Source organism: Ptiloglossa arizonensis, chromosome 10, assembly GCF_051014685.1.
Source record: "Ptiloglossa arizonensis isolate GNS036 chromosome 10, iyPtiAriz1_principal, whole genome shotgun sequence".
Classification (NCBI taxonomy): domain Eukaryota; kingdom Metazoa; phylum Arthropoda; class Insecta; order Hymenoptera; family Colletidae; genus Ptiloglossa; species Ptiloglossa arizonensis.
This window is the reverse complement of record NC_135057.1, coordinates 11,733,451-11,751,574: the sequence shown is the minus strand read 5'-3', so window position 1 is coordinate 11,751,574 and position 18,124 is coordinate 11,733,451. Positions and strand designations below refer to the sequence as shown.

Sequence of the window (18,124 nt, the reverse complement as noted above, 5' to 3'; positions counted from 1 at the left end):
TGTTAGATTGGTAACTTATTATAAAGCTTAAATAAAGCCATTTAATTTTAAAAGTTTCTGCTGTTTGATAGTTAGGAGCACGTTGCGCAAGTGAAGAGGATGCATTTGGTATGTTACGTATATTTTCCTCAAATAACAAAAATAAATGCACTTCTATCTACTACCGGAAAATCTACGGTCAACTCTTCCGATACTTTTGAATGCAATTGAATCGACGACCAAGGCGGCAAAACATTGAACGAGACTGTCCTTCTTTCGCGCGATTCATTCGCAGTTGAAAGATAGTTTAATAGCGAGCAACGATGGGGTCCCGTCGCGGGACTGTTGCAGTTGTCGGGAGGACGTGTGCTCGGCTCAAAGTGCCGAGAGTTTTGACGGGTCAGTAACTCCGAAAATATTTATGTCGTCCCCAACTATTCTTACTCCCGCGACATGGATATTTTCGGCTAATGTTGGGTAACCCCCGTACGGAACGCCAACGCGTTTTCTCGTTTTCCCTTAATTACAGCGATTCGTCGCGCAGTCAAAAGCGACGATGAAACCGAAAAAAAATCTTCATCCTTGTATCGATGCCAACCTTCGATGTTATCCCCCTGATGCTTCGACAATTGCGACGAGCATGGGGAACGACGATCACATGGAGGGTGACTGTGAACAAACTGACTGGACTGTGAAACGCTGAGTAAAGATCGTGGCAAATCGCGTAGTTGGAATCACGGATAAATAATGATCTATAGTAGGATTGACCGCGATAATAACGAAAGCGGGACGGTAGTACGGCAAGTATCGAGCATATTCGAAATATGTACCGCGTGGATATTTATGTAAGGTGACAGCAATGAGACTCAAGGAGGTTAGATCCGGCGAGTAGGGGCAAGTGTACGTGTTCGCTTGCGCGGGAGGAAGCACGATCGTGAGACACGTTCGTTCTTTGAATCGGCATAGACAGTGGATTGGAATTTTCCACCAATAACGAGAGAATCCTGAAGAACCAAGACAGATGCACAGACCGGTTCTCGAGGGAACCATCACGTATGTTTTGAAAACGTGCCGATATCACGGCAGGGCAAACGCGTCGATACGTAAACTTTACAAGCTTTCCGATTTACCAGCCCAGAAAAGATCTCTTGTTTCCTGTGTTAGTTTCTTTGGTCGTGCCGCCGTCGGCTTTCGGAAGTCACGTCCATAAATCGACCGGGACTCCAGCTGTCTCGGTGGACGAGTCGCGCGCGATTAGGGTCGGAAGAAGCGAGAGAGAAAGCGCCTATCGACGAACGCACAACGTAGGCACCGCACCGGCATCGTTGTCCCGACTAACTTCTATCGTGCGGGTTCGTGCGTGTTCACGGACACATTGCTTGCTTGTGCGACAGAGTCGACTGTACGCAACATCTGCTATCTCGACTACACAACTCTCGATGTCGTGTTGTCCCGATTGCGTGGGAAATAGTGTTTTTCGGTTCGAACTTCTCGAGAATCGAAGGACACTCGATTCGATCGAGTGGTTCGATTTCGTTTCGATAATCGTTTCGTTTGATTCCGAGTCTTTCGCGAATCGAGTGTATCTTCGCGCGTGGTGGCTAACCCCGACGGCACGGAATGGAATCGAATAAAATGGGACGGAACTAAACGAAACGAAACGGAACGGAACGGAACGGAATGGAAGGGAGCGAAACGAAACATAATCAAAGAACGGTAAAACATAGAACGAAGGAGGAACGACGGAAAAATAAATAAACACGCGAATCTCTCGCGCAGGATTTAAACGATTTCGATGCTCTTTATTGTCGCGTGGCTCGAATAAACGTATCCGTGTGTGTATACATGTACACGCGCTTGCGCGCGCGAGGGAGACGGGATTACGCGGGATTAGATTCGCGAACACTAAAGGACGAACGTGCAAACTTTCGTCGGATGTGTCTCGCGAGTAGCTTACAGAGTACGATTTTACTCGTTTAGTTTTTTGTCTAGAATTGCATGCTTCGACTCGCGGTGATTCCAGCGGAAAGCAAAAGAGATCGGAGGAACCGAGGCGACGAATTGATTCGTTCGGACAATGTTGTCGTATCATGGTTAGCGATATAAATATTTTAAACGGGGACGAACGCGCGGTGAGGTTTCGCGACGGACGCGTGGATCGATGGAACATCGACGAATCGACGAATCTTCGTGTACAGATGTACGCGGCTCGTCGGAGCTTAAATTTAGGAACTTGGTATCCACTTGGCGTGTCCAGGAACAGTCGATAAAAGCTCTTCGGTCCTCTTTAATACTGTTTTCGTCGTTCTCATTGATGCAAAGGGTACCGATGGGTTTCGCCGGTCGAGCGGGATGGATCGTTGATACTCTGGACGATCATGTTCAGACGATCCAAGCTGCTACCGCTGATCTGAGGCGACTGCGGCTCCGTTTGCTCGAATCCTGCGAACGAAGGGATCCCATCAGCTGTTTCGTCTCACGCAACGCGCGATTTTCGTTATCGTATCGTGATGAACGCGCTGATCGCCAGTAATTATTTTTCGATTACTTTTGATCCGTGTCGTTTCGTTGAATCGCATCGAATTTACGAACGAACGAACCGATGAATCTTTCGATGGAAACGATCGCGATAAAAACGACTCGGTCCATCGGTTTCCATTTACGTTCGCGGCGCGATGCAAGCGTAACGTGAATATTTAAGGGTGGAAAACTCTTATATAAATACGAGAGCGAGAAGAACGAGAGCTCGTAGGGCACGGTTCGAATCGACGCGAAAAAGGCTAAAGAATGCACTCGGATGTCTTCGTCGAGCAACGTCGCGCGTGTATATATATATATATACACACACATATACATATACATATGCATATATACGTGCGTCGTTTTGTCGAAAAGTCAGCCGGTGACATCGAATCGCGGACGAGTTCTTCGCTGGGAATAAATCGAGACGACTTAATTGCATCCCTCGGTCTTCAAAGACCCCTAATACACTCGGTTCGCTCGATTCGTTCTCACCGGGTGTTCCCTCGAACGAACAAGGAACCTTTGATTCCTCCTCATTAGGCGGGAAACGCAACAACGACGTCGAAATCTTGTCGCGAGAAGAGGTCCGCCTCTCGAATCGGTCCAAGACGAACAGGAAACGTACATGGAAGATGGGGAACGCGATACACGCGTTTCGAGATCAAGAGAAAGAGTCGTATCATCCTCATCGGGGAAACGAAACATCGTTGCAAACGAGATTGATAAGTCAGTGAACTTCTTCCGTCTATCCCAAACTCCTGCTAGTTGGTCCGGACCCGATTTCTACGCGCAACGAATCGAAGCTCGAGTGTTCCCGTACCCGTAAATAAATTATTGTTATTAATACGAGCAACGAGGAAGTCGGGGGATGGTTGCAACGTGTGTAACTTGGGCGAGTAGTTTGTAAAGGGGTTGGAGGGGGGGCTGGGGGGACGAAAGCGAGCGAAAGAGAAGAGCCAGACGAGGACAAGCCAACCGACAGAGGAAACGAGATTTTCGAGAGACATTAGCGAATTCTGGATGCGGCAAAGTATGTATTTTGGCCGCAGTTTCCGCCGCGTTTAAACTCACGTTGCGTTCCGTCGGCAAAAGGATGGTCCGGCGACGATGCGTCATACTAATGTACCGTGGCAATATATGGCACTTTAGGGTGGCTAGAATTTTCTCATCCTTCGACGATCCACCGAACTGCGACCGAGAGAGAGTTTCTCGCGACGATCGTCGCGCGAGCGGATCTCGGATGTCGAGATTGCGCGGGCGAGCAACGCACCCCAACGACAAGACGAATTTTTTCTCCCCCCCGGTTGACAGTGTTTCTCAAACTTTCGCGTATTCCATATTCGTATAACGCAACGGTGAAGATATACGAGGTCGACGACAACCGCGAAACTTTCGCGAGACTAACATTTTTTCCCTTTAAAAAACGATCGAGAGCCTCGGCGTGCCGTTGGGAAACTTTATCGAAGTTCTCCGCCCCTTTAATAACTCCATCTTGTCGATACGTCGTACTTCACCGTCGCAAATGTAAAACCGAGGATCGTTCGGTACTTCCGAACGGACACCGATTACAAGATCGAAACGAATCGAGTGTTCGACTTACGAGGCGTTCCAGTTGCGTCGCTCCGCGAATAAAATTCCATCCACCCGCGAATTCTAATTGTTACGTTTGGCCGGCTTCGACGAATCGTGGTTCGTGGCGCGAATTTTCCAGAAAAATTCAGTCCGGGTGGAAGACGAAGGAAAAGTTAGCCCGGTTCGGTGGTGCGAGAAATCGATAACGGGTCCATGGGGGTGGGTTCTCCGCGACGCGGCCCAAAGAAATCGACAGCGGATCCCGAACGAAAATGTTGCTCGGTTCGATGGCCGAAGAGATGTAACAACGGGCCCGCGGGGTGTCTCCGTTGCTGGTTGTTCGGGGTGTGGCCAATGGGCTAGACGAACGCGTTCGGTCGGAACGACGAGTGTTTTTGAAATAACGCCGGTTAAATGGGACGCAACCGCGAGGCATCAATTAAAATAATCAGGGTCCACGGTAGTGGGTTACGGTTACGGTTCGGTAAATCGTTTGGCACCGCTACACGCGCTCGCTACCCAGGGAAGAACTTGTTTCTCGTTCTCGCGGCCTGGCCTATTCCTACCCGCTACTACTGTGGCGGAGGTGTGGGGAGGGGGTCGGTGGGACTCTCTTTTTCCACGCTTCGCGGCGTCCGAGCCGGCGTAGGCGTTGCGTCGCGGCGCGATCGTGAATTATAGACCGTCGCGTCTAACGAGTGACTACTCGTGTCACGAATCCCTTCTCCCCCTCTTTATCTTTCACGCGTGCAACCCTTCCCCGAGCGCGGAATCGCCAACACCGTTGGTCTTCGACGCGATAAGTTTCCGCGTGTACGTGAAATCGGTGCGCGAACACGCTTGGCACTCGACGGCTCGGACCCGCGTTAAGTCGCGTCGCGACGCGTTGCGACGCCGCCAACCGATAACTCGGGGCGCGCGCTGTTTCTTTTCCGTTCCGTTGAGTTATGTTTCACGCTTGCCAATGGCCAGGTATTCATTAACGCTAATTAATCCCGAGTTATTTTAACGGTCCCGCGCTCTCCGCGTGCTCGATTTTGGCCCCGTGTCCCGACTCGGCTCGACCAATTTGGCATTGTCGCGGTCCCGTCCTCTCCGATCTCCCCCTACCACAATGTTTTCCCATTTCTCCGGCGCCCCCTTTTGTTCCGGCGCGCAATCTCGTTCTCGCCACGCGTCATCTATACCGTGGCGCCAGCGGCGGTGGCTGCGGCTCGGTCACGCGAGACGCTACAAGAACCTTTCGATCGCGACGCGATTTACTCTCTACCAGAGAATTCGTCCCGAAGTTCGATCTTCGCGCGTCTCGTGGCCCCGCGCGCCGTAGATACGCGTGGACAGACACGACTCTCTTTCTCTCCCCCTCTCTCTCTCTCTCTCTCTCTCTCTCTCTCTCTCTCTCTCTCTCTTTTTCTCTCTCTCTTCGTGCTCGTCTATTTTCAGAATGTAGGCCAATTAATTCCGCCACATTTTCGGCCGGTATACGGGGGTTCGGAAAAACGAAAACCTTTACGAATGTCGCGCCGCGAAAATAGCGAGAATCCGGGGGGTGGGGCGGGGTACTAAATCGGTCCGTGGAGCAGCGGGACGTTCGAAAATTTCGGTGGAACCCGGTGAGTTTCGTTGTCACGGCGTTGTTCTCGATTGTGCTTTTTCGTCCGCGCGGGAGATCATGCGTGTGCGTGTACGTGCACGGGGCCCGCCAACCACTGATCGCGACCATGGGAAATCGCGATCGTGGGCGATCCGTACGCCTGTGACGCGTGACGCGTGACGCGTGGCGCGTGGCCGTCGACGACCCGATGCTGCGCGTCTCGAGGCACTCCGTGGCGCGAGCGACGAGGGGGTGGGGGTGTGATGGACCACTGGAGGGGGCGGCAGAGGGTGAGAGGAAACGCGAGGGATCGAGCCACTCTACCGGGAGAAACGGTTGCATCTCGGAAGCTCACGGGTGGGCTATCTATAGCAGCGAGTGTAACCGAATAGAAACCGAGTGTCACTCAAGGGTGACAAAACTCATTAATACCGATCTGCTTAATGCTCCGTCTCGTGTCTGGCATTAATCTACTTAAAAATACCAGTATCGCGAGCGATCTCTACCGTTTTGGAAGCGACGACGACGACGACGACGAAGACGACGACGACCACGACCACGACGAGAACGAAGAGCTGGTCGATGCGTCGCGTCGCGTCGCGTCGGCCTCGCGTCCACGGTCTCCTTAATAGACGGTTCCCGTCTTTCCACGCGTTTCAGCGCCGTACCGCGAACGTAAATTACCGTTTCGCGGATAGAATCTCACTCACCGTTGATGGGTTGAAACCTTGCCAAAGGGTCCGAGAATTGCCTGAGCCTTTCCGTCACGTATCGCGGCGAATCTGCGCCCTGCGGAAACAAAAAAAAGAGACCTGTTTTTTTTTTTTCTTTGTTTTGTATATGCGATCGCACAACGAGAACAACGGTGGCGGTTGTCTCTCCTGACGAACGGACGAGACGCGCGCGGTTGTCGCGCCTCGTTCGATTCGATCGTTCGCGAAATGTAGGTCAATCGTGTGGCCGTTCGGCAAAGGGATTCGCGCAAACGTCGCCCACCGATTGGAGGGAGAAACGGTGACGGAATGGGAGGTGGTGAGAAGGGGTGAAAGTTGGCGAGAAGAGGGGTGGAAATTTTTGAACAAACCCGAAAATGCAAATATGTACGTGGAACGTTTTGCCGACCGATCACGGTGGAAAACGCTCGCGATCGGTACAAGCTGCGCTACAATTTGTTCACGCAGCGTCAAAAATAATTGACTGATTTCCGTGACAATCGCATCCCGTGTAATAGGAAATATTCGATTAACGGTATCTTCGATTGCTCGTTTCCACCATTCGGTGATCGTTTTATCGTTCTACTTTCCTTTCGTGGCAACCTATTTTCAAAAACGAACAACGGAAACAATTTTCCGTTTAACTCTTCGATAAAATCTACAATCTTTTTTTATCTTCGAAGAACAATGTTGTCGATACAGACAACAGAAAAGAAATAATATATAAATAATATATAATCGTCACCGAGGTATTTCGTTTTATTAACGCATCGTGACGGTACCACGGATAAATCCCGATGCGATACGAGAATCATTTATCGATCGATTCACCCGGTCACGGTTATCGTTGGGAATCGATAAATTATTTTTTACCCGTCGCGAGTGCAATCTCGCGTTTATTCGCGGTCGTGCGGCTATCGGTAAAAGATAAGGGAAATCGGAAGCGATTGCAAAGTCGGACGTAAGTGGCCGGAGAGAGAACCACGAGTCGTCATCGTCGTCGTCGTCGTCGTCGTCGTCGTTGGAATGCCGATCGGCGTCGCGTTCTCTGATCTCTTTCGCCTTCTTTCTCTCATTCATTCCTCCACTCTACAGACCACTAAACACTCCGTACACATTTTATCCGACTCCCGGTTCCTTTATTTGTTTCGGCGCATCTATATGCGGCGTCGCGGCCAACTATTCTCGGAGTGAAAGCAGTTCCTCGCCGCACTGTCCACCGCCTGGCATCGTGCGTGACTGCGTGCGCGTGTACGTGCGTTCGCAACTTGTTACGAGAAACTAGCTCTGACAACCAGTGTTCTGCGAGAAGATACATTTCGGGAGGACGAGCGAGCGCGCGCGCGTTTACCGAGACCGCGCATCGAATCGTATTTAAACATTGATATTTCACCGTTATCGAGCGCTGCTTCGCCGTTATCCACCCTGTCGATTTCGATTTCGATTTCTCGAAACACCCACGCGGATCGTGTATCGAGTACGGTCGCGTAAACGCAAAACTTCCGTACAACGCTCACAAGTCGAGAATTCTTCTTCCTCGTAACGATACAAAAAGACAAAAAACAAACAAACCGGCGGGATCTGGCGAAAACTGTTTCACAACCGAACGGTTTAATCAAAATTACAATTATTACCTCGGAATATTATTTTTTTATAATTGAAGCTACTGTAATAGATACACCGGAGTTTCCTCAGACTTTTTACGGTACTTCGAAGTTAAGAACACGAGGTCCATTCGGTACACGTTGTCCGGTGGTAACATTGAACGAAAGTATCGTAAAACGGTACTCTCGATGAAATTTCTATTTTGTGATAATGCGAACGATCGAATCGGGAACGTCTCTTCGGCGCGAATGCAGAGACACGGGAAACCGTCCACGACTACCAACGTCGTCAACCGATTTGTCCGTCGTCGATGAAAGAAATTTTGTTTCGCGAGAGTGGAACGAAGAGCGGAGAGATGACACAGCGACGGTTTTTCGGGAGATCGACGAGTCGCGACGTCTGGTACCGGCAAAGGGACAGACGTGGCGCGAGATCGAGGAGCTTTTATCGTAAAGTAGGATACGTTAACCGCTCGGTGCTCCGCGACTAAAACGGCTGCTTTAAATAAGCGCGATGTTTGCTCTGGAAGATAGCTCCGCGGCCTCGATGCCGGAGGTCGATGCAACTACACTTCCCCCCTGGTGTAGATAAACTCGAGCGTTCCAAACTTTCGTGATTTCGGTTCGTCGAACGTCTGAAATCGCTCGGAATTCGTTCGCGGTGGATAATTTTCAGCCGCGAGAAGACACCGGGTATACCAACTTTGAGACGAAACTCTCTACGATCGTTAGTTCACTCGTTCAACCGTAATTCTATGGAAGTTTCGTGCGAAAACTTCGATATTCCATGCCCGATGCAGAGATTCGGCTACAAGAAGAATCGAACGACCGAAAAAGCGGAAAATTTCTCGAACGAATGCACAATGGACAATTTTCATCGTTAAAAAGAGACGTATCTTTCTATAATAAAGCTCTCTGCGGTAGTCAGCTTGCTCGTGGAATTGTACTTTATGGAAGTGTAGTGGACTTTTATTGACATTGCCCATTTTCTTGCCAACAAGGCCCTGCACCTGGCTAAGGTAATTGACCGCTGTCTAAGAAGACGATCGCAAGAATTGGCCTCGGAAACACCGGAACGACGATCGATCGCCCACGCTCGAAGGACGCTCGAAAATATAGTAAAAGGTAAATTTTTTCCGGCCGTCGAAGGGTGAACCTCGTCTTTGTTATTAAAGTGTTATATAAGTGTTATCGTTCAATAAAATACCTATTTACTCTCGCGAAGCGGCATTATTTATCACGTACCTACGCATCGTATCCCCGAAGAAGTTTTTCGCGCGAAAATTTTGATACGAAGAATCAACCGACCGAAAAAACTCAAAATTTCCCCTGGTTTTCGAGTCAATGCACGACGAATAATTTTCATTCGTAAGAAGAGATTCGAACAAACTTCGAGACGAATCGTTCTTCGACAAAACCTTCTACGGTCGTCAGTTTGCTCGCGCGACAGTGTTCTACGTAAGTTTCGGGTGAAACTTCGATCTCCGAAGGCGTAGATTCGATCTGAGTGGGACCTACAGGAGGAAAGGTAGATCGAACGAGTCGTCGTCCAGGTCTGGAATAGATCGAGCCTCGTGGATCTCGCGCGCGACCAAAATTTTCCCTTCGTTTCCGAACGAATGCGCGCCGGTATCGCGGGGCTCGAATCGATGCCGGGCATCGAGCTTATATTTAGCGAGGATACGAGCCCGACTGCTTTACACGAAAGGCCAGGGAAATATATTTCATTGTATAATCCCCTCGAGAAGAGTCCCGAAGTGGCTCGCGCTGGCTGGTTGGCCTCTCCCCGAAACATCCGTGCGCGACGAGCTGACTAGCTGGCTAGCTAGCGAGCTGTACATCCGCTCGTGGCCCTTTCGTTCTCGTCCTCCTCCACACGACTCTGTATCCTTGCGACCGCTTCAATCCGCGCCGCGCTACTCTCGCGAACAACTATTGTACATACCTCGACCGGATCGATCGATCGGTGATGTTCAAATTCTCGAGTGGCCACTCGACCCCGCGCTCTCCTTCCGAGATTCCGAGCTTTCTCGAAAGAGGAAGAGGCTACTTTCGACCGACGAGGTGACGGATTGAAAAGAAAAAAAAAAAGAATAAAAAAATAGTAAAGTACGATACGCTCGCGACGACTCCTTTTTAGTGTACACACGTGTTCAACACGTGGCCGGATCCCCGTGGCGGTTCTCGAACAATTACACGAAATTAATATGTCCGTCCCGTCGGATCCGCGCGAACCGAAACCTCCCCGGTGGGACGACGACAACGACGACAACGCTTCTGTTACGATCGACGATCGAAGAGCATCGAGGAGAATCGAAGAGAGACATCGTCGTCGTCGAGAGGAGACGAAAACAGCGGACCGATACCCCAGCAAACCCCCCTTCTCATCCCATCTCTCCTGTACACTGTGTTCGTAGTTTCGATTTCTGACACGCGTGGGAAACACGAATGTATCGAAAACCGATAGCGACTTGGCCGAGAAGCGACGCGAATACTCCATCGGCGGAAACGATGTTGAAACGTTTTCTCCCTCTTCGTTCCCCGTCCCCCTCACTCATGCCCTCGACGTCTACTCCTCCTCTCATCGTGCGTCGCGACGGCCGTGATAGCGACGGTAGCGTGCTTTGTTGCGCGTTTCGCAGCACAAAAGAGGTCACCGCAAGGACGTCGGAAAGCGAACGTACTGTGCGAAACTGAGAAATTTACCTACGGAAGGAATCGCGAATCGTATCGAGATACATTGGTCGATCTTCGAAGATTCGTGGGGAAACCGTAGCCAAAGCTGACACCCTGAGCCAGAGTGGGGAGGGTAACAGGAAAGAAAGATAGAGGTGGACTGTAACTCGTTGGCTTTCTTCTCGCGAACCAACAGTACATTTTCCTCGATCGAAACGATTACTTTTCAGCTCTTCACGGTACACGAAGCGAACTTACCGCGTTCTTGGTCAAACCGTGATCTTGAGCACCGGTGGATCTGTTGCCTTGTAGCAACGCTTCCAAACCCTCGATGTACTCGATCGCGTTACGCAGGATCTCCACCTTGGGCAACCGTTGATTCGGGTTGTTGCTCGTCCGCCTCTTCAGCACTTCGAACGCCTCGTTCACCTGAAACCGAGTGTCGTTCTTTCGGTTATGAATCCCCGGTGTTTGGTTTGGCTGATTGACAAAATTACCGAATTATCATTGTTTCGCAAGAACGTGTTTACACCTGTTGCAATTTTCCACGATGTCCGACACGAGAGAACCAAGAACTCGCATTAAATTGTGTTAGCGCGGAAGAATTGGCAGAGAAACCTCCCGAACGATTCGAATGTCCTTTGAGGTCGCTGTTGGAAGCCGATCGTGAGTTCTCGAACTGTACGACGGATTCAAAGGTGGACGGACAACATCGATCAAAGACGATCAGGTAAGCTTTCGATCGCGATTACCGACGACAGAGAGAAAATCCAAATAGAGTATTTGCACACGGGTCGGTGCAATATTTTATCAAGGTGTGGCCCAATGTTTGCGTGAAAATGTTCGAAGAAAAAGATTTGTGGCGCGAGAAGAGCTGGCCTGTTACACCGCGATAACGCGAAACGTCCCACGGTTTTAACCTTTAAATGCATATGGTTGGAGAACTGCGACATATTTACTTTTCGTTCATATAGACGTTATTCTCGCCCGCTGTTGTATTTCTACAATATACTTCTGTCAATATCGTGTGCATTTCTCGGTTAATGTCTGAATAACGTAACGAGTTGAATCAATTTCTTTTTTTCAATTTTTAAAGTCAATTATCCAAATGTTTTTAGCAAAAAATTCGCTTCCTTTTTCCACAATCACCGTATTTACCCAATTTTGTATTCCTTTCTCCTCGTTTGAAATAGGCGATAAAAGGACAACGTTTCAACGAGCAAGAGGCAGTAATGGAAAAATCGTGGAAAGAGTTGAATTCGATTCCGGCATCTGCTTATTACGCAGCCTTCGAAGACTGGGAGAAAAGATTTCAAAGGCGCATAAGGGCGGATGGAAACTACTTCGAAGGTGTTCGAATGTAATTATCGATAGCGTTAATAATAAATGGTCTGTGCACCGAGTTCTAGAAATTTTTCATCGCGTATCGTATCGGACGACAGCGCGCGAAAATAAAATAAATTGCTCCAAATAGTAAAACAGAATAATTTTCCATCGATATCTCAAATTGTTTGGCGGTAATGTATGCGAATATAGTGGTTCAATGTATTCGTGGAACCTTCTACTGAATAAATCTAAGAAATAAAAGTTTTAATTAACGCTCGGAAACTTTATAACGAACCTAAGGAGTCTTGAATCCGAGCATTACTCGGTCGAAGACGCGAAAGAAAAGAATCGTTCGGACGAGGTCGTGTTTGGGCTCGTTTTCACCAGGAATCTCTCGCCAATCCGTTGGCGATATTCTCGCGCAGATGCAATGTAAAATAGAACAATTTTAATTCAACCGGTGGATGAAATTCGATCCGACGCGCGAGACGTATCGCATTCGGAAGCAAGCCGAGTTTTGCTTACACAGCTGCCAGCTGCGCGAGTCGTCGGGTTGCTCGGAACGAAGAAACGTAAACAGGTGGAGGGGATACCGTTGCTTGAATCCGGGGTAAAGATTGTCGACTCGAAGACAGGAATTGCTCGTAATTTGGCGCTCTCTCGGATATTTTTTACAATTACGCCACAACGGTCGACGAATTGCGACCGAAGAAACGTAAACAGTCGGAGAGGACGATCCCGTTGCTCGAATCCGGGGTGAAAATTATCGACTCGAGAACGAGAATCGTTCGTAATTTAACGCGTTTTCGAACGTTTCGGAGTCGTTGCGTTCGCTCGACGATATTTCTACCGAATATTACACCATGGAAACGTAAACAGGTGGAAGGGATAATTCCGTTGCACGAATCCGGGGTAAAAATTGTCGCGGGGATTGCTCGTAAGTTGGCGCGGTTTCAAATATTTTACAATCGTTACGTTTACCGGCGACATTTCGACAAATGTTACGATTACGGTTGCAACGATCGACGGAAGACTCGAAGCCAGTGCCGCCCCTAAAGATCGCGGGGCCCGCTATTCCAATACCGTTAGAAGTTTTCAAGCGTTGATCGCTTTCGCGGATATCGATTCCGTTCATATAATTTCTAATTTAAACAAGAACTGGATGCTTCGACGGGTACAATTACGATCGTTTATCTTTTACAAAATGTAAAAGTAACCGACGATGAGTGCGGGGATTCCCTTTTATTTAACGAAACGAAGACAAGAGGAAGAGGAAGTTTTCGCGCTTTACTAACCTTTCTCAAGCGCCTTCTTTCTCGCAAGGTCGCCGCTTTCCTTCGATCGACGGTCACGGTTTTCTTTTTGCAAGCTTTGCAGGCCCAAAGTAGGCATCTTCGGGGTCCGTGGGCCGAAGCTGCGGCGTCCAATGCCGCGTGTGGGTGGGGCACGTGCTCGCTCGACTCGCTCTCGTTCGATTCGTTCGGTTCTTTCGGCTCGTTCGACTCGTTACCCTCGTTGCTCTCCTCCGCTTCGACGGAAGCAGATTCGAGATCGGCCGAAGCGTCTACCGAGACGATCGACGAGGCGTCGTCCGAATCCAGAACGTATCTGGACGACTGCGACCTGTCGACACGTACACCAAATTGTCAAGGAGAGGGCTACGACAACATTCACTTTTCGACTTATTCTTTCACGTAGAATCATCCCCTACGATCATTCGTAAATTCGTGGATTCTTTCGCGGATCGTGAACGACATTCGTACGTAATTTACGCGAAGTGGAAAAATTCTCCGCGAGTGCGATAAAATCTTTTACGGTAAGTGCGTTCAAATTTTTTCCCATCGCTGCGACCATAATTTTGTATTATACTTCCCGATGTATTCTCCCGTTGGTGTTAATAAATGAAAATTTGACTCGTAACCGAGTAACGAATCGTTGCAATTCCCAACCCACGATAAGGTTCGTTTTACATCCAATCTATCGATCGAAATGGACAATTTCTACATTTCCGTTTAAACGATATTGTTATCGTTGTTAATTCCGCTTGGCTTTCGTCGTTCCCTTCCGTTTCGTATCGTACTCGCGCGCGACGGAAAAGTTTCGCCGGCGCGACATTGTTCGCGAGCTTCGCGCGTCCCAATCGAGGAGATTTTCGAAAGACTCGCGGCAAGGGAGAGAAAAGACGTACGAAGGGGATCGCGATAGTCTTCTTCTCGGCCGTCGCTACGGACAACAGGGAACGTCTCCGTTCCTCCGATTGGAATCGTTCCAGGTGGTCGGTAGAACCGCGAGCCTCCTCGTTGTACCTTGATCGGCGCGACGAGAGACAGAGGCTGGTAGACACGGGTAAAAGGAACGCGAAATACGAGGTGAAAATGGTTTAATGCGCGATAAAGCCATCGACGCGTTTTCGTTCAAAATAACGACAGACAGGCGGACTCGCTCCGACGGTTTCGAGTCCCGTCGTGATTTCGGTTACACGGGAAAACTCTTTGGCGCGGTTCGAGTCGCGAGAATGCTTTCGCGACGATTATTTTCAAACGGGAGAGAGAGACGAGACTCCTCGTTGTCGGAGTAAGGAAAAGAAAGCCGCGTAATCGCTTAACTTGTGAATCTCTCACCCGAGACGATGATCGTACCGGTAATGCTGCGAGCTGGTCGACTCTAACGGCGAGACGTGCTCCGTCGCCTCGGCGACGCTTCTCGTTTCCTCGTCCACGTTTCCCTCGGACAGGTATCCTCCTTGTAGGTAGTCGATCGACGGATGCTCACTGGAAGCGTAGGCGCGCCGACGGCGATGATGGTGATAGTGATGATGGTAACGATGGTGGTAACGATGGTGATGATGGTGACCGTGATGCGGGTGATGCCGAAGTTGGAGATGATGGTGCCGGTAAGAGTCGTAGGACGATCTACCGGTCGCTTGACACGCGTAAGACACCGCGTCCGTCACGAGGGTCATCATATCTCGAGGCTAGCGCTTCGGACCGGCGAGCAACGAGCTTCCCGACGCGTTTCTCAATTTCCTTTTCGACGATCTTCGCGAGCTTTATCTTACACAAGTTACCATCCGTACGAGCTACCACTATCCTCTTCGCGATTCTTATTCTTCGGGAGCTTTCTTCTCCGCAATCGTTACTTTCCTCGATCTTTTCTCACCACGAGATTCTCTCGTCTACTCTTTCCACTAGCTTTCCTCTCCGAAAGCTTCCTCCTCCCCAAGATTGTCTTCCCACGAACTCTCCGAAAGCTTTCTCCTGCCAGAGCTTCTCTTTCCCCGCTCTTTCTTCTCGACGAGCTGTCCTCTCGGTTCTCTCCTCCGCGAGCTTTCTTATCTCAACGGTCTCTCTTCGCGGCAAAAATCGGTGCACCCCGAAAACTCTCCTCGAAACTTTACCGAGTATCTCCTCCTCCACGTGTAAACGAGCGGCTCGCGGCGAGATCCACCGTCATACCGTGCGTATCGACGCGAGCATCGACGCGTGCATCACGATCGATCACGCGTCGCGATCGAATCACGGTTGAACTGTATTCGACGATCGATTCCCGTTGGCAAACTACGACGTACGGACCGCGCGCGGAACTACAACGAAGAATGATCGCGCGGGCGCGCGGCGATTCGCGATCGGACCCCGAAAATGCCTCTGTGAGCCCGGAGATCGAAGCGAGGTCTCGGTGAAGATTGAAGCGGCGAGCTTTCGGTGGGGCCGGGCGCGTGGCTCCGAAGCGTTCGGGCGAGTCGCGACCCGCAAGCTCGTACGCGCTCGTTGAGACTCGTAGCCGATCGTAGGCGCGCGCTCGCTTCGCCCTCGCTTCGCGGCCACGCTTCTCGTCCCGGCGAAACGCGCGCGTTAGCCAACGCCGTTCGAATACTTTACGAGCGGCGTTTAGCGGCTGGTTACACCCAGTTGGATTATTTTCGACGAGAAGCCGACCAATTAGGGCCCATCGAAATCCTCACGGATCCACCGTTGCCCCGCCTCTTCTCTTACCCAGTCCGACCTAGCGGCCGGCGAAATCTTGTCACGGGGTGTGGTTTAATCCGGAGACTTGGAACCGAAATTATTTCGGTATCGGTCATTTTTTGGGTTGGTAAATCCTGCTCGTGATCCGCAAAAACGAAATAACGGGCTCGATGCTAACACCGTTTCAGATCTATTGATAGTATCCGAGAATCCGGGCAACGAGGTAAATCTACTTAATTACGGAGACATCGATGGAAGTTGGTGTCAAACGATAATGGGACAATTAGTGGGTAGTTTCCGTGTGTCTTACGGGGTGCAAGTTTTATTTTTTTTTACTATGTATTTTGCATTTAGTTTCGTAAGGAACAAGGTATCGGTGTACGAGCGTAAAACGTAACGATCGGGATTTTAATATCCATGCATTGGGATTGAAATTTTCAAAAATTTACGTTAAACGAGAATAGTAACACGCAGGCCACGATAAGAGCTGGTAACTTTTTAACACCCTGCTTTAACCCTCCTATGATTATAAGGGCGCTTACGTTAGGCGTGAAAGACGAGCGCTGGAAGCGGTATTCTGTAACGCTTTAACGACGCAAAACGAGGACAAATTTCTTATTTAAAGAGAGAAGAAAATGTTATACGTTTATAGTTTCTGAACTTTATTACCCGGATCCATCGGTATATACCCAATCATCGATAGTTTCGTTTTGATCGATTAAAATACACTTCGAGGTTCGATAATCCATAAAGGCACGGAACGCCTCAAATGGCCGCGAGTCTCTCGTCGAGAGGTCTGCTATTCGTACGCGTAACAACGCGTGAAATTGATTCGCGTAAAAGAAAAAGACAACTCCGTTCGAGCATACAGTTTCACTTTGGGGAAAAGGAGACGTCATGGGAAATTAGACGTTAAACAGCTCAACTCGAAACATAAGAGAGACACGACTCGGCTGACTCACCCTATACACAAAGCCGAGCGAAACTGGGCTCGAATTTCAGCCAGCCGGTTCCTCGGACGGTCGCGAGCTCGGTCCCGAGCCCGTGACAGCCCGATAGACGCTAACACCTCGAACGACCTCGAGTTTCACGTTTCCGTCCCGTAATTTTCGTACGGGAAAACGTAGAATCGATTTATCCGACGAGGAGAAAAATTCGAACATAAAATTACGCTTTGTGGAAAAAAAAGGAGACACCGTGTTGTTAAATTGAACGTGGCCCGTTCGACTCGAACCGTAAAAGAAACTACGCTCCGCGCACAAAGCCGAATACGAAATCGTAGAGAACTGGAATCTCCCTAGCCCGTCCATCGGGTTGTCACGATCTTGGGACTGAATTAGCGACAGCCCGATGGACGGTGACCGTGCAGGAAAAAGGGAACGAACGCGCCTCGAGAAGAAACGAGGGAAAATTCGATTTGTAGAGTAAAGTGGGACAAGATGGAAACCGGAGTTCGCCGCAGCGCGGCGTAATCTTGCCGACTAGGTTCCTCGAACGGCCAGGATCAACCTTGAACCGATAACCCCTTTACCTACATAGAAAAATAATATGGAAGTAGGGACGAGGGGGGTAGCGCGGCGCATTAACGACCGTTTCTCGAGGGGTGTGGGTGGGTTAATGGGGGGGATGGGAGAGCGCGTTGATCGCGGGATCGGTGGCGATCGCGCAAATCGCGTCGCTGGGTGAAACGAGTTCGCGATTCAGATTCGTCGATCGGACGTTACAACGGGACGACGACGACAACGACGACGACGACGACGACGACGACGACGACGACGATGACGACGACGAGAACGGTAATCTCCGGAAACGACGATCACGCGCGCGCTGGCTTGCTTGCTTACTCGCTCGCTTGCTCGTCTCCTTCGCACAGCTGCAAGCGCGCGTATCCGCGCAATTGGGGTTGGGAATGGAAATACGTTAGCATAGAAGGAGACTAACGCGTAGGGGTGGCTCTCTGTATCGCGCCTCACCGCTCGTCCCACTCTCACCGCTCCCCCCCTTCTCCTCCCGCAGTCGTCCTACTCCTCGTGAAATCTCGGCTCGCCTCGGACGCGCTCGTGTCGCGAACGAGGACGGAATGATCGCGCGAGACGAACGCTCCGGATCTGGAGAAGCGAGACGAAAAACGGGTCACGCTCTCCTCCTTTCAGGATTCGGTCGGCTGGGATA

The 18,124-nt window shown here is 50.1% G+C and overlaps 1 protein-coding gene across 2 annotated transcripts; it reads right to left on the bottom strand.

Annotated features, from left to right (window-relative positions):
* Positions 1-69: 69 nt before the first annotated feature.
* On the bottom strand, positions 70-15,818 carry Nau (myogenic-determination protein nautilus). 2 transcript variants are annotated; one of them, XM_076322184.1, is made up of 5 exons: positions 14,609-15,818; positions 13,283-13,610; positions 10,920-11,090; positions 6,379-6,457; positions 70-2,421 (listed from the first exon to the last, which is right to left on the bottom strand). In XM_076322184.1, the coding sequence occupies exons 1-5, from the start codon at positions 14,950-14,952 to the stop codon at positions 2,288-2,290; spliced, it is 1,056 nt and encodes a 351-aa protein (XP_076178299.1). In that variant the 5' UTR covers positions 14,953-15,818; the 3' UTR covers positions 70-2,287. The 2 variants fall into 2 exon arrangements, with proteins under 2 accessions (XP_076178299.1, XP_076178300.1); XM_076322185.1 differs by having other exon boundaries at positions 14,627-14,958.
* Positions 15,819-18,124: the final 2,306 nt, after the last annotated feature.

Coding starts and splice junctions, on each gene's coding strand:
- Nau (XM_076322184.1), bottom strand. CDS start 14,952: ATGATGACCCTCGTGACGGACGCGGTGTCTTACGCGTGTCAAGCGACC. Junction 13,611..14,608: donor CGGTACGATCATCGTCTCGG/GTGAGAGATTCA, acceptor ACGTGTCGACAG/GTCGCAGTCGTCCAGATACG. Junction 2,422..6,378: donor AAGGTTTCAACCCATCAACG/GTGAGTGAGATT, acceptor CTTCGTTCGCAG/GATTCGAGCAAACGGAGCCG.